Source organism: Oryzias latipes, chromosome 13 (genome assembly GCF_053564925.1).
Source record: "Oryzias latipes strain Hd-rR chromosome 13, Olatipes_Hd-rR_3.1".
Classification (NCBI taxonomy): Eukaryota; Metazoa; Chordata; class Actinopteri; order Beloniformes; family Adrianichthyidae; genus Oryzias; species Oryzias latipes.
Window position 1 is genome coordinate 14878065 of NC_136249.1, and position 16903 is coordinate 14894967.

At 36.9% G+C, this 16903-nt stretch overlaps 1 protein-coding gene across 1 annotated transcript; it reads right to left on the reverse strand.

Annotated features, from left to right (window-relative positions):
- Positions 1–1828: 1828 nt before the first annotated feature.
- On the reverse strand, positions 1829–14168 carry LOC101164241 (uncharacterized). Its single transcript, XM_004075804.5, has 8 exons — positions 14057–14168; positions 9588–9616; positions 8946–9007; positions 6769–7056; positions 6396–6686; positions 4233–4337; positions 4107–4143; positions 1829–3997 (listed from the first exon to the last, which is right to left on the reverse strand). Exons 1-8 carry the CDS (start codon positions 14057–14059, stop codon positions 3943–3945), a joined length of 870 nt encoding a protein of 289 aa, XP_004075852.2. The 5' UTR covers positions 14060–14168; the 3' UTR covers positions 1829–3942.
- Between the last annotated feature and the right edge of the window lie 2735 nt (positions 14169–16903).

Genomic DNA, 16903 nt, shown 5'->3' on the forward strand with positions numbered 1-16903 from the left:
GGTTATAAGGGTCTGTAAGCTCGTAAACGGAGGGCCAGGGGGGCGGGGTTGCTCCACACCAAAAGCCCTACCCACAACTACGAGGTGAATTTCTAAAGAACTCCTACAGCTCTGCAGAAACTAGTCCTAGAAAACAACACAAGTTTTGTTGATTTTAGCTTAAAATGGCATGATCATTATTAAAAGACCACTGCGAATGCTTTTACAACAGATCAAAAGATGATCCCTGGGTCTTTAAACTGTTCTGTTCAGAGTTACTTTTGAAAAGTTGAATATCCTTTATCAGGACCTCAAATTGACTGATGTTTATGTTTTGGCGGACACGGACATGTGGAGTTTCTCTTGCAGCCACTGCAGAGGTCCTCATGAGTTTGTTTGGGTTAGCCAGCGGTGGAATTAGTGGAGGGAGGACACCAGGATGGGACGGGGTGGGAGGCAGGGGACGATGACAGAAGAAAAGGGGGTGTAAGCAAACTCGGACAATGTTCCCTGAATTTTAAAATGGGAATAGAAAAGGGAGAATGGGCCGGGGGGGGGTTGGAGGAGAGAAAGGAGAATGGGTGGGTTTAAAAAGGAGAGGTTGCAAAAGGAGAAAATGGATGGGGGTATGTTGAGGGGGGGTTGATGGACAGAGGGAAGGATAATTGGTGGGATGATTTGGAATTACTTGAGACGGAGAACAAGGAGTGTGAAAAAGGGAAATGGGTGACTCCCCGCAAAAAAAGGAATAAAACAAGGGAAGGAACCAGAGGGAAAAAAAGATGAGGAGTAAAGGGGGAGAGGAGTGAAAAGAGGAGAAGGGCAGGGACCTGGAGGTTAAATTCCTAAAGTGCAACCACCCTGTTACTGCTCTGCTGCCCAAATGTAAACACAAGGCAGAGCCGAGGACTGACAGACTGTCACAGTGACTCATGAGACACAGACAGGCAGGGAGGTAGGTGTGTGACGGAAGATAATGGGAGATAAGCCAGGCAGCAAAAACATCGGAAGGCAGTTTCTTAACATTTGAGCTCACAAAAGATCATTTTTACTGTCACTACCTTTGGATTATCTCCTTTATCTCCATGGAAGGTATTCCTATAACTTTTTGTCACTTTTTGTAAGTAAAAAGTTAAGTTAGTTTACTTCTCTACCAAAGCATCACATTTTAACCTTAAAAAATTCCTTTTTTTCAATCAAATGTGTGAACTAAGGTCTTTTTAACAGGCTAATCTTTCTTAGGCATTGTTCCATGCATGGGCTTTAGAAGAGTTAGTTCAACTAATTCAAATGCAGTGCTGGAGCTGCATCTAGTGGTAACTAGGACAAATTGCACCTTAAAAGCCTTGGTTGAAACTTTTACTGCTGTGGGAAGATTCAAGGATCTTTATTGTCGTTTTATCACAGGATGGAAAAAAATCTGTAACTCCCGTCCCGGGCAGCCAATAAAAAAAAACAACAACAAATATATTAATGTGATAAAATTGATCTTAAAGCAATATCAGATGGAATAAGTAATAAGGAAAACTAATATTTTAAATATAAACACAGTGTAATTGTTTTAAGAACAAAAGGGGGTGAGGCTACAGGGGTCCTCCTGAGTTAAACAGTTTCACAGTTTCCAGGAATAAGTTGTTCTAAAACTCATATTTCCTTCATTACATTATTATTACTATAGTTTTATCCAAGAACAACTCAGAGCATGTACATGTACATTAATGAGTTGTTGCTGCATCTTAGGGAAATAACCTCATAAGTTCTGTGCCATATTTCTTCTGTTGGAGTAAAAAAGATTGCCATACTTTCACAATTCCAAACCTTGAAGGTGGGACAAAAATCTTTGACGCAATTTCTAGTCCTTACATTTCGAACATTAAAATATTTTTATTGTTTCAAACTTTTGATGACCCTGTTTTTATATACAGATAAAACTTGAATGCCTATAAAAAGCACCATTTCATTGATATTTCAGGTTCTAAAAGCAGTTTTTTTTTAACATAGTTTAGATGGTATTAAAGAAAATGACATTAAAAACAACACTTTGGGCTGCTTTGGTTACTGTAAATATGCTTTAGAAATAAATTTGACCTTGACAAAAAACACAAGAAAACGTTTCCTCAGAAGAGTAAACAAAACAAGCATTTAAAATTCAACATTAAATATATTAAAAATATAAATTTATGGAGTACAGTGATCCCTTGCTATGACGCGGTTTCGCTACTTCACGGATTTGCATCGTGCATTGTGTTCTGCATTCTGATTGGTTAAAAAGTCACTCCGCTTCTTCTCTACCTGTGCCTCAATAACGTTGCAGTTTAATATGTACACGCACGTAAAACAGCTTGCCAAATTAACATTACGTACGTGCAAATCATCTTGCAATTTCGAGTTTCTCTAAAACCCATGGAAAAAAGAGCGACAACAACTGCCTATCACTATGTTCTTCTCCCGACCAAACACAGCTGAACCGCGGGCTACAAAAGAAGAAAACACTGCAGAGCGGTGTCAGGATGCAGCAGCTCAGTCTGAAGAGCAGTGAAATACACCTGAGTCGCTATTTGTCCGACTGTACTTTGTATTTTTTTCATAATCATTTTAAATTTTCTCCCGTTTAATCCAATTACTCGGGTCCCGGTGGGCGGGGCTAATCTCCACGATTTGAAGCCTTTGTTCACATCGACGATTAAAATTATTATTTGACAGTACAGTACAGAAGTTATTTGTTGAAAAAAAACATTTCTAAAGTACCTTTATTTATGAAACAAATGCTCGAGCCTGTAAAATGGTTTGTTCTTTCTTTTCAATGTATAATAGAGTATTTAATTGTATAATAATTGTAAAAAAAAATAAAAAAATTGAGGTTTCTTAGTTTCTACTTCACGGATTTTGCCTATCACGGGTTCTTTTTGGAACGTAACCCCCGCGAAAAACAAGGGTTTACTGTACTTCATTGCATCCTTTCTTTTTGCTAAAAAAAAAAACACAGACTTGCACAGTCAGCATTAAATTAGCATAAAAGGCACAGAGCGCATCTAAACTCCACAAAGGACAGTCAAACTTTTTGTGAGGCGACAGCACAAAGTACACTGACAGTTTGACTGTGAACATGACAAAAAAAAGAATATAAAGTTCTTGTACGTCAATAGTACACCTCACATGAGAATACTGGAATCTTCAGTAATAACTATAGAGAACTTATTCATGTGCAAATTAGGTCCACTTTCATTTCTCTTTATTTACACAACACTTTTTAAAGCTTTTTACTTCCCAACCATAGCTTTATCATCTCTATGCTGTGTGTGTACTCAAAAAAAAAAGCTTTTCTGTTGTTCTGCCAGACATTTTGTTGCCCAAACATAGTTATTCAAGTATTTTTTGTTTCAATTAACCATGTAAAATGCATTAGTCATGAGAATGACATAGAAATCCTTTAAAACATGGTGACCTTCTAATATTGTTCAGGAGTGCTTAACGTTAGTTTGTATATTTTTTGTCTGACTAAAGATATTTGAATTTGTCACCATACACACACACACATCCAGATGAAAAAAATATATAAATATAAAGTTAATACGTGAGCAATAGCTACCATTAAAACATGGGTAAAGTGCAAAAAGACACAAAAAATCAAGTTCTCCCGCTAACCAGGTGAAATCTGTTTCACTTCTCCCCATGGAGGTTACTGTAGTACATCCATGATCTTTTGTTCACAGTACAGTTATAGGTCACCGCTTCGTACAGTTTTCCAGTGTACACCACTGGAAATGTCCTGCTTTAGGAGAAGTCTGTGGCTCTCAGTTCAGTGACGCACTTCGCTTCACCAGTAAATAGCAGTGACTTCCTCAAATCCCTTGAAGTCAAGCGTGGCTGCGACACCGGAAGCTCGCTCTCTCCAATCCATCCTTGGACCCAATCCAGCCAGTCATGAATGTCAAACTGAAATCCCAGATTAACGAAAAGGGCTCAGACTCGGAATTCCTCTGTGGATTCTACTTCTTGATTGAGGATTTCAACCTCCCTGGATATAAAAAAAAAATCAAACAAAAGGGAGAAAAAAACATTACTATCCACATAATCTGTGTTATATCTTCTCAGTTTAAAGTGATGTTTAGAAAATGGTCACTTACGTGGCATTCCTTGCTGGCCTGTTGTTATTTTCTGCATCTAAAAGTCAACACAGGAGCTGCTTTGAATTTGTTTCACATTGCTGTACTGTGATCTACAGTGCAGATGTGTAAGGTTGCTCTCCTTACTTTTACGACATTTTTTGTAGATGAAGCAACCAGCAACTATCAACAACAAAGCCAGTGGTACAGTGCAAGCAGTTATGATGGTGGCTGGATTAGATGGTGGTGAACCTTAACAGAAAAAATATAAAACAAACCTTAAGCATATTGCTAAAAAGTCAGTGTTAATTGCTAAAGCCTTAGTCACATGAACCCCCTACAGGTGCTCTGGATTTTTGGGGTGTCCGGCCCCTTGGAGGGTCGTAGAGAGGAGCGGCCACATCTTAATGCCTTAGTCACAACTTACTGGTGGATAATGGTCGTCTGTGGGTGAAAAATGAGCAAACCTGTTTGGAGCACGCAGGTGGCCAGCATTTAATATCAAGGTTCTAGACTGCTCAGTAGGCCCGTAGAGAGAAATGTTCGTGCACGTTTTTCTACGGCCATGCTGTGAGTAACAGGTTATAGTGAACACAACACATAAGGGTAAGTAATTGTGAAGTAACTAAGACGTGTCAGTCAGTCGTTTGGGTCTTTCAAGGAGCTCAGAAGTGCAGTGATATTTGTGTACTTACAAATTATATGCACACTGTGCATGCAACATTTGCATGCAGTCAGTAAGGTCTTAGTCACATACTGCCAGGGTTTTAGTTGTCCTAGCCTATTCAGGGTAGTGGCTGCATCTTAAAGGGAACGCAGGTGTGTCATGCAGTTCCCTGGCCTTGAGGCTCGTCCGACTACCTCATGAAAATGGAACATACTATTGTCACGTGTATGGTATTGTGAAATATTTGTAAGAATATTGTAAGTTACATAGACTTATGACGTACGAGTGATGCTGTCGTATGTGGTCCTCACGCCACACTCTGTTAGTAAGGTGTGAGTATGGTACTTCCCCCTTGCTGTCCATGCGTGAATTCCTCATTCTGGCTGTCAGATTGAGGATGTCTCACCTATTTCACCCTTACTTACCCCTGCATAAGTGTTTGCTACAACCTGTCCAACCTGTCCCCGGCAGTATGCCCAAAGGGGCAAAAGGGGCTGTTAGCAGAGTTGTTTTAACGCCTTGGTCCTGGCGTGTGTACCCAGTATCTGACTCAAGACGGGAGAAAAATAAAGAGACTTTTCCACGTTAGTTGAACTCCAACTTTTCACACAACTTTATTTTCTCAACTGCTTCCTCTTACAGGTCACGTGATCAATAACAGAGCCACTCATTGGCAAAAATCACAACGCATCACTCATCACTTATGACTTATTATTACAACTGAGAGCAAAACAATATGAATATGTTAACAGGGGCATGAACATTTTCTCTATACGAGTTTACCGAGCGGTCTACGACTTTGATGTTTCGTGCAGGTCACCTGTGTGCCCTATATAGGTTTGCCCAGTTTTTGCCCATGGACTGCCTGTATCCACCTGCAGGGACAGTTGGGACTAAGGTTTAAGTCTGATTATTCCATCCACTGAAACTCATCCTTTAGAAAAAAAAAGGGGATGTTATTTTCTATTTTTTGTTTTTGTTTCATACCAGTAACATTTCTGTGTCTAAATGTTATCAAAAGCTGCAAGACCTTGAATTTTATTACAGTACCTCCTTTCATCATGATTGGAGGCATTAAACATTTTAAGTTTTCTAGTTTTGAGCAGCTTTTTATGACTAAATAAATAATTAACAAATGGTTTAACCATATTTTGCCCATGTCTTGATTATAAAAGGATTGTGGATAAAAAGTGTTTATAAAAAATCACTGGATTTAAAATGACTTTTACATTTACATTTGAGAGTTGAAGTTACCGTTTAAGAAAATAAGCACATAGATTTTATGCTAAACTTCTTCTATTAAGGTGGGATTTACTCAAACACAGTTGGAATCATTTTTGTTTCTGACACAAAAAATAATTATTATTACTGACACAAGATCCAGTGCCCATACTGTATATGTAGACATATGTAGACAGATACGTGTGTAAATATACAGTGCATGCCAAAAACCGCATTCAGAAGGAGTTGTGTATGACCTTTACCCTGTCTTCTGCGAGTACAGTTCATGCAAAAAAATCCCTAACCGATTCCAGAAAAAAAAGCCACAAAGATTTCTGTAACATAGTTCCTAAAACTTGACTGAAAGCAAAACACAGGTCTTATGTGTTCTTTTTTTTTGTTTTTTGTTTTTTTTTACTCACAGATTGAGATGGTTTCTGAGACAACGCCCCCCACCGAGCAGACGAACTCCACCTCGGTGTTGGAACAGTTGAACTCTGCGGTGACAGTGCTGCTGAACAGCTTCGTGGTGAGGTTGAACACTGAGTCATTGCGACTCGTAACCATTCCGTTGGTGTCGTTCCCACTCTGGACTAAAACGATCCAGATCTTTTGACTCGGGTAGCCATCCTGTGCCATACATGTCACCTGGCAACTTCTGATGTCATTCCTGTTGTTGCACTCCTTTGTGAATGATGGCTTGCTGTAGGGGACTAACAAAGAAAAGATACCCAACAATGAAGGCTGCAACAGTCAAACAGACCTGACAAATGTTTCTGTTCGGTAGAGGCATACCTGTGACCGTGAGGTTGTACTCACGCGTTTCAGGATTCTCAGCTTTCTTATACATGATGAAACACTTGTAATGTCCACTTAGAGAGCGCTCCAGGTTATACATGTAAAATGTGAAGTTCTTATCCATTTTTGTGTTGTTCCATTTTCCTGCTATACTGTTTTCAGAGTGATGTCCGTTGACAAAAAGGTTGTCCTTTTGTAAATAGACAAATTCTATTTCCCTATTCTCATTAACAGGGCATTTGAAAGTCGCACTCCCATTGACCGGCTCTGAAATCTCTTGAATACCTGGGAAACAAAAATGAGTTTGTAAATAAAAAACAATGATAAAAATATTTAATTACAAAACTACATCAAGGAGTGCTACTAGACTTGAGGCTGAGAAAGACTGATGGATGATTTCTTTTTTAAGCTTTAAAAGATATCACAGTAGATTGACTTCTGGGTATTCTGCCTCTACACAGCAAAAAACTGAATCTACAGAAAGTAAAATGACTGTTGTTTCAGAAAATATGCATCAGTGACAAGTTTTATTTTTCTTAAATTTCTTTTTGCAAATTTTTCAAATTTTCAAAAACTTTTGACTCATTTCTTAGAGGGCTGTTTTTCTGCAGTGAATATGTCATTTATTTCTGAAACGCTTATAAATGGTTTTGTTTTATTCTAATCAATAACTTTCTGATTTTAAAGAAATCCTCATAACAGTACATGAAAACACAAAGTCCATCTCGTTGTGAATTGCTGGTGCTTAAAGGAAAATGCTCTGCTGGCAGAAATGTTTAAACATTCATGAATAAATATGACAAAATAACTTAAACAAGCTCAAACTAAACAATATGAAACCTTTAAAACTAAGATGAGGATGGAAACTCTGAGCCCTGACTGCCTAACAAAAAGTACATACATTTAAATACCTTTAGTGCTATTCACTATAACAAATCAGTCTATGCAAACACAGATTAAAGATCACAATGACAACTAAAAAAGCAAAACAATAAAAAAAACACTGCATTTTAGAAATCAAAAAAACATAGACGGAAAAACAAAAAATTGGAAAAAAGCAAAAGTAATTTCCAGAAAAATGTAGATATTATTGGACATCACTGGTTGGATGATGACATTTGGGTTTTGTAAAAGAGAGGAAGCAGATAGATGTTCTGTGGTAAAGAGTAGATTGATCAATCACTGATTTTGCTGTAGCTGTGGTCAGAAGATTAAATAAAAAAGGCCAAATAATTCATGTCAAATAACTTCCTGTTAAATCTGTGACGTCCCATAATACTTAGCTTTTTCCACTTTGTTTCAGTTTTTAATATTTCATTATGAATAAAAAAAAAAAAGCTTTTTTAGAGTGTTTTTTTGTTTTGTTTTTTAATTACACTTTGCTTCCTGGAACTTTAATTTCTAAACTGTAATGTTGTTTTTCCATTTTTTTTATTTTGCTTTTTAAATTCTTCTTGTAATGTTATTATTATTATTTTTTTTTTACGTTGAGTAGTCTGTTGATGTGATTTGCACTCTCACCGCAATAAACCAACTAACCGGTTTGTTTCTATGGTGCTTTATCATGAGCACAGTAAACAGGACGTTTCACAGTAAATCTCACAATAAAACAACTATTAAAAAGGATGATTGAACAAACAAAACATGGTAACAGAATAAAACACACCAGCATTGCAGAGTCTCATGCTGTGTCAAATACCAGATTACAAAAAATGAGTTTTAAGACTTTTTTTTTTAAAGCAGCAAAAAAAAAAAAAAAAAAAAAAAAAAAAAAGCAGCAATGACTTTTGAAAACTCAGATCTGGTGTGATCGTAACACAATTTTAAAAAAGCAGGGAGCCACTAAACATAATAGATGCCACTTGCCCCTGATACCAACCCACAAACAAAACAAATAATAAATAATTACAGAACAGAAATCAAGAAAATTAACTAAATTACTAATCAAACCAAGAGGTTCCAAATCTTCACACATCTTTACAAAATCACAGCAGGCTGTTTAATCGCAGACATAAAGCAGCTGTGGAAAAAAAACGCTCTGTGTCAACATTTCATTCTTGTGCAAGCAAGCATGGCTCTGCACAGAGATAATCTCCCAACTCTAACTCCACGAGCGGCTGATCAGACAAATAACTCATCAGAGGGGACAAACTCCTTTTTTCAATGCTACTTACCGCTGGCTTTGGCAGTCAATATTGTCAAAAGCAGCAGAGAACACTCCAGAGTCCTCAGACTTCTAAGAAGACAGAAGAACAAAGAAAAAAACAACAACTTTCTTTAGAAGAACACAAATAGTTATAAAAATACGGTCACAGATATCATTTTTTCTTTCTCGAGAAAACCTATATCGGGACAGCCAGAATGCAACAATGAATGAACTCATGTATCAAATATAAAGAATTTCTCCAGCGTTTACATTTTTTCCTTAAAAATTGCAGCATATTTCATCTTGCTGTCTTTTGTTGTGTGTGTTGTGAAATCCACGTTGCTGTGAACTCTGGCCCGACAGTGACAGGACTTTTCCTGTTCTTTCTCAATCTCTAGCTGATGACTAACAGAAAGTCAAACAGTATAAAAAGTTGAAAGAAGGAAAGTGAAATGGAATTTTGTAATATTACATTTTTATTTTTATATGACTGTTTTGGTTTCACTGCTATTTCCATCTGAATTTCTAGATAAATACAAGGAGGATCAGAGGAGTTTAAGTCCTGTTCCACTCTGCTGTTATGTTTGAACACTTTTAGTGCCACAGGATGATACAGAATTACATATAATATTATAACAGAGCATGATATAATTTAATGAAAAGTACTTACCGAAGGGATGGCATGTTGTAACTTGATGCCTGTTGAAAAAACAGAAGAGTTACCAACTCGGAAAGGATGAATACTGTCTGTATTAACTATGCTGTCAGAGGGAAACACTATAAGGAAGACAAATGTGTTTTATACTGTAAAGACAATTCTGTAAAGAAGACCCAGTCCAATGAAAATTGTGATTATAGTGTTTTTAACATGCTCAGGTTGTATTTTTTCTGATAATGGAGGATAGTTATAAATACAGTAAAGCTCAAAATTGTATTTTTGAGTATTTCTTTATTCAAATAAAGCGCTGTGAGCTAATGGGAGAGCAAGAAAACAAAGAGCTCTCAGCAATGGGGAGAGGAAGGTGGGCGGGATTGCCAGCACCAACAGTCCACAACTCAGAGGTGAATTTATAATTACCGGTAACTACTGCCGTTCTGCAAAAAAACTATTTTCTAGTAGTAGTCCTCCACAGGTTGTTTGATTTTGGCTAAAAAATGCATAATCACAATTGAAAGACCATTACAAACTCTTGAAAATAGATCCAAACATGATCGAAGTGGGACTTAAACACATCCATAAAAAGCATTTGATGACAAAAAATGATCTTGGCCAGTGTTATTAAGAAAACTTCTAAATATTCAGGTAAATAATACAGTGTGGTGTTTTTTTTAAATCCCTCATTGGCATAGTGAAGACACCGGAAAAAACAGCAAAACAACAGAGCAAACCTCGCTGCATCTATAGCCTTCCATCTGACTTATGAATCTTTCCACATGTTCTAGTCAGTTTTTATGTTTACTTTGAACAAGAAATATATCAAATTAAAAATTTAAGAGGAAAATTTTCAGGGAATTGTTAGTTTTGTAATGTTAGTCATCCCAAAAAAAGGATGCCCATGTTTGATTAAACAGAAAGTTGAAGGGAAACCCCTGAACACTCTCAGTTTTAAAGTGTGAGCCAAAGCTGAGAGGAATGTGGAAATGTGTCTGTGAAGAGCTGCTTTTACTTTTCTGTTGATGTTTGTCGGAAGCCAAACCGAAAGTTAGTTTTGTACAAGCACTATTTCTGCCTTTTCTGCTGTGAAAGGCCCTTTTGTATGCCTTTCTCCATACCCTCACCTAATTCTCTGGAAATTCCCAATAACCAACCAGATTGTTTTAACTAATGAAATGACAAGATGAGTCTAAAGGAAGTCAAAATAAAAGTCAGTTTCTCTTTTTACACAATAGGTCTTTGTGAGTTATGTCAAACCCCCTAAGGTAATGATTTATCAGCGGCCCATAAGGGAAAGTTGTCACATTGTATTGCTGAAATAATGAAGTAGTAGATGACCTCATGCTGCTTTTGCGTTGTCAGACGGTACGAGACACGCCCAAAGTTTTCTCAGTAAAAACAGTATCAAAAGGGAATTCCCACGAGGTAAAAAAAAAACAGAAACCTGTTTCGTTTCATAGATACTAAATATTCTGATTTCAGCACAGAAAAGCAGAACAAGCATCCCAAATGTCATGTATGAGACCATGGAGAGGAAATTCTGATTAATGCAGGAAAGCAGATGGAGATGGTTTGGAAACACTGAGAGAAGGGACAGTGATGTTGTTGGGAAAAGGAGGATGAGGATGGAGTTAGTCTAGAGGAAAACTAAAGAGGAGGTTCATGGATGCAGGGAAGGAGGGCCCCTGTAAAAACTGCAAGCCAAAGCTGAGAGGAATTAGAAAATGTGTCCAAGAAAGTTTCAAGTTTCAAGAAAAGTTGTCTTATTTTCTGCTTTGCAAGAAAAATATCCCTTAATAGCAAAATAATCTTTTTTTGAAAAAACATGTCTTAGTGAATAGAATATTTTTAAGCCAAAAAGCAAAGATTATTGTGTGTTTTTGCATCTTTCCTCTCACTTATAAAGTGTAATGTATGCAGTTTTCATCAGAACTTAGTGAATTCTCTATAAAATTATCATGAGATTAAAACTGATTAATAGTTGAGGTTTCTGCTTGCTCAGTGAATTTTGAGTATTTTTTATATTCCACTAAAACATCTGTTTGGTAATATTTTATATTTTAATGATCCTAATAAGTTACAGAGCTCTATATCAGATTGATTTATCGGCTGTCTTGAAGTTGAGTCCTGGCATCTGGACTTAGAATCTTCTTTCTTGACACGTTTTATCCAAATGTCTGTAGCAGTACTGATGAACTGCTTGGAGCAGACTAATGCTAAAGGATGAAGGTCTTCAGGTTTTACTCCACAGGCCGTTTTGCCACTGATTTTTGAAGCTGCTGCAAAAGGGGGAGATTTAGGGACCAAAGCAGCAGACTTAGATGGATTTGACACTGAAGCATCCGCTCACGACTAAAGGAAACGTTCTCAGCATTTAACAATGCAGGGAGCATTTTTGCTACTTTACAACTAGCTCTAGGAATTTATCTTTGAAAGTGTTTTTGTAGCATCTTTTTAGTGCAACCCCAGTTTCTTTTTTTTACAGATGTAGTTTTAATTACATGACATAATAATTCCAAAATGAACCTTAAGCTGTCCAAAATACTCAAATCGAGTTGCAACTGTAACCATTTTTTTACAGCAATAATCTAAAAAAAATGCTCAAAGTTTTAATGTTTTATAACAAAAGATCAAACATGTAGAAAATGAAAATCTATAAATCCACAAACAGAGCAAAGACATGGCAAAAAAAAAAAAGTTTAATGAAACAGGAGAAGCTCCACTCAAAGTTGTCTTATGTTTGTTTTAACCCAAACATTTCAAAACAATTTTTTTTTTATAATCATTTATTTACGTTGCATTTTGAATAAAAACTATACTAATGGGTGTCATCCTACGTCATTGTAAACAACTGATATGATTGGGAAACACCCCGCTGAGTTTAGAGACTATTGAGGGTTAAGAAACTTGTTTTAGGAATGAAAACAATATTTACGAGGTCTCTCTGAACACTCATTCATGTATTTAAAGGGTACCCTCTATTTTTTAGGAGTAAGTGGACTCAAACTAAGGAGGGAAAAAAAGAGCCCCACACCAAAAAGCTTCAGTCAGTGGACTGGCATAAGAAAAAAAGCAACACGTTTCCTCGCTTAGTGAAACTGGCACAATTCAACCCACAATACAACTCAGTGAAACGAGTATGTATTTCATAACCTTACTCTACGGTGTAAAAAAGTTGTTTTTGTTTGCATAAAATTTGCATTCTACTTCATTGGACTGAAACTGTGTTGCACAATTACAATAAGGAAGCTCTTCCTCACTTCCTCACACAACTACCAGATTCAACTGATCTGTTTACATTTCAACAGCAACATAAACAACCTCTGTTGCTGGGTGCTACGCCCCTATCAATTAGACCATCACTCTAAACCGGGAGATGAATAACTTCTCATCTAATTATTGTCATATTTTTGCCTTTAAAGTCACGGTTGGTTATCTCGCCCTCCTCCCTGTTCTCCACGTTAAACTATGTTTGGTCATATTCTGGCTTTAACCACCATCAGTGTCTAGGCTCCGAGGTTTATATATATGGTTTATCCCAAGCAAGCAAGATGTCATCGGCACAGAACCAAACCACCAGAGACAATGGACTTATTTTATGCACATCTTTCTGTATTCCAAATGATTATAATAATATTAATAATAATAATCTTTACTCACATTCCTAAGATTTTTCCTAATAAAAGTTGTATTTATCTTAAAAATGAAAAAAAAAGTATTGCATCTGCAAAGCCCGATTTTTTTTTTTAGGATTTCATTTTGCATTCCAATGTACATGTTTCTGTTTTTCAAAATGATCCGAGATAAGCCAGGGAACTCCCACAGGAGGTAACGTAAATTACTGACAAAATCACCCCAGGCTGAGCCCTTTCCAGTTACCTCATGATAAACAATAAACCCTGAAACCAGTTAATCAGTTCAACCGCCACGAGTTTCATTAGTGATACTACGCTGTGTCAATCAAGATTAGTGCACCAAAAAAAAGGGTTTAGTATGGGAAAGACACTTTTAAACAATACAAACTTAAATACTTTCATATTTTTAATTCTGCAAGACTAAACTAAAATGTTAACCTTAAAATGAAAGAATTAAAATAGCTCTTTCTATTTCCTGTCTGAATGACTAAACACACAAAACTAGGTCACTTGGTCAAAAGAGGTTCTGTACATAAGGCTTCAGACACTTAATTCACACAACGATCAGATTAAACTGATCTGTTTACATTTCAGATGCAGCATAAACAACCTCTGTAGTAAAAAGGTAAAAAGGTGTCGGTGAATCCACTACTCTGATGAGAAACCTAGATCTGTGGTCTGCACAGCAAGCTGACAGTAATCCTTTAGATCCTGATCTAGTTTACAGGCAAGTCAAGGTTTCTGTCTGACATCAACATGAAGCCATGGTCTTTACTGTAAAACATGACTCATTTGGTTCTGGTAAAACTTCTCAAAGTGAGAGAAAACCAAAAGAAAAGAAGCTCTTACCATGATCTGCCTTGTCTGCTATCTTGCTAGAGAGAGAATGAACCTGCCTTGCTTCCTCTTAATGATACACTTTGGGGGCGGAGTCTTCCAGAAAGTGTTTCCTTATTTTCTTTCTCAATCATTTTCACTTACCAAACTACAAAACCTAATACCTTCAGGCTTTCTGAACAATCATGTTTTAGTTAGAGTAACACAAATATGTTTTCTTTTTTTTCTTCTTCCATTTTGTAGATGAGCGTATTAAGTGAGGCTTCCACAGAAGCATGTGGTTGTTTGGAATAAATGTGTGGGTGTATGAGTTCATCCATGTGACTAGTTCTTCTTCCTATTTTGATGTCACTCAACGTCAGCTCACACGCTGTGTTGGGGTTTCTCTGGAATGTGTCACTATAATGTTGACCACTGCAAAAAAAAAAAAAAATCTGCTGCTCAATGGCATTTTTATTTCCTATCTTGTGTTTGTTTTGGAATGTTTTAACACAACTGGGAAAATAAATATCAAGGAAAGGGAGAAGTATAATTTGGAAGGCAGCCATTCAGTGAGAAAGGGTTTCTGCTGTCTGACAGAAGCAAACGTCATGCGTTGATCTGTTTAGTTATCGATGTTTGCAACAAAAAAGAAGGTGAACGATCCTGCAAAGAAAGAGTAATGGTGAAAATAATTATGCTAGTAAAGCATGCAGGCAGTAACTTTCCTGTATTTTGGTTTTTATTTTGCCTCATTTTTCATGATGCACTTATCAAAAATGTTGCTTTAACCTGTAGACTCATTTTTGTTGTTGTCTGAGAACATGCCCATGCAAGCAAGCTTCCACAATCAAAACTGGACCTGTTTCGATTGACTTGTTTGTCTGCCCCCCCCCCCCCCCCCTCCACACCCACACACACCCACACAAAGCAGACACACACACACATACTGTCCCTTTGCATACCTTCCTTTCAATCTACTGGTGAGTAAACTGCACTTGGCTGCTTCACCACACCTGTTTCTTATCAAATACTTCCCATCACTGCAAGAATTCTGGATTTCCTGGAGTCTTTTGCCACATTCTTGCTCTGTTTGTTCCAGAGTGAGCTAAGCCATGCGTGTTATGGTCTGTGATCATCTTTGTTGTCTCTCGGAGTGCTCAGTTTTGTTTATGCAATTCACTTATTTTTTCTGCTGGTCGTATGTACTCACACTTTTTTTAATGTTTTCTTTTGGTTTTCTTTTTAAATTCTCCCAGTTGGTTCCACAGGCACCCTTCATTTAAATATTCCTCTGATATTTTTAATTCCTCTTGAACTTGACATTGTTTTTCAAATAAATGCATTTTATAAACACTTAAATACAGTAGGAACTAAATATCATTATTTTCAGGAACTATCACTAAATACCACTTGTGACGCTGTGTGAGACTAAAGGTCACTACTGTTGACCTTTTCCTAATACTTATTTCCTCTAAGGGAAATTACATTTTAAATGATGGGAAATCTGTCAACATGGGAGTTCTTTGCATTTGTGTTCCTTGAACTTATCTTTACTATCATTTCAAGAAAGAATAAAAGGTATTTTTAACTAGAAAACTGGGATTTAGGAAATGATTGTCTTCTGAACTGCATTGTCTCACATTTACGTCTCATTTTTTTCTCCTTGGTGTCTTTTTAACCCTGAAAAAGGCAATCTGTCTAAAAAGCATGTGCAGCTTAAACACTTTAGACATGGATTTTAACAGCAAAACTTCTGTCACAGAAACGGTCACAGAAATTATTGCAAGTTCGTCGTATCAAGACCTACAAAAATTCCAACGTATTTTCTAAGCTTTAGAAAAACTCTTATGTCACAATTTAAGATACTTCCATTTTTTTTCTCGGCGATGTCAAAATATCTGTTTTTCCATCTATGTTATAGTTCACGTCAAAATAACATGAGAATTTTAGGAATTATTAAAGATTGTTTTGAGACAGTGGTTGCCGCTCACCCTGTTAAAACACACTGTATTTCCTTCAATAGCTAATATCTAAATAGTCCCAATTCAGGATTCAGTCAATAAAGTAAAAGGTTCTCCGTCACATGATAAAAAGTATATGATATGATTTGTTTTCATTGTTTATAACGTGCGCATCTGTGCAAAAGGACAAAACAAAAAAAAAACTATATTATGCATATGTTTGTCTTCTTGGAGAAGTTGGAAGTTTAAACATCCTTTTCATCCTTTATGGGGTTAGAAAAAGTTGTTATTAAATGTTATATATTAAATTCTCCTCAGAAGCTGCTGAACTTGATATGTTTAAACACAGCCAGAACTTATTTTGTAAATGTGAGATTCTGACTGAAAGGGGCTGAACTGATTTATTGGAAGACTGGGGAATACCCAAAACTGCTGATTACACTCTGACAAAAGTCTGAGTGTAATCATGACATAGGGATCAGAGGATCTGCCCCCAGGTGGTTTAAATTCTATTTATCCGACAGGTACCAGTTTTGTTAATGTAAATGGACAGTCCTCTCATTGCACTCAAGTTTGCTACAGAGTCCCACGGGGTTCAGTTTTAGGACCCATCCTGTTTATGCTCATGCAGCCCTTAGGAAACATACTCAGGAAACACAGCATTAACTTTCACTGTTATGCGGATGATACGCAATTATGCGGATGATATGATATGATTTGATATGACACCTGGAGAAGTTCTCGGATGACTCTGCCGTTGTCGGACTAATCATGGATGACAATGACAGAGAGTATAGAGAACTGATTCAGAACTTTGTGGACTGGTGCCAGCGGAACTACCTCCAGATTAATGCAGGGAAAACCAAAGAGCTGCTGGTAGATTTTCGCAGGCATACACACTCTACATTAGCACAGG

What these genes read in the sequence shown, in the direction of transcription:
- LOC101164241 (XM_004075804.5), bottom strand. An exon ending in TACAACATGCCATCCCTTCG is followed by an intron (nt 9,008 to 9,587) that starts GTAAGTACTTTT and finishes CTGTCTTCTTAG; the next exon opens with AAGTCTGAGGACTCTGGAGT. An exon ending in CTACAAAAAATGTCGTAAAA is followed by an intron (nt 4,144 to 4,232) that starts GTAAGGAGAGCA and finishes GTTGACTTTTAG; the next exon opens with ATGCAGAAAATAACAACAGG.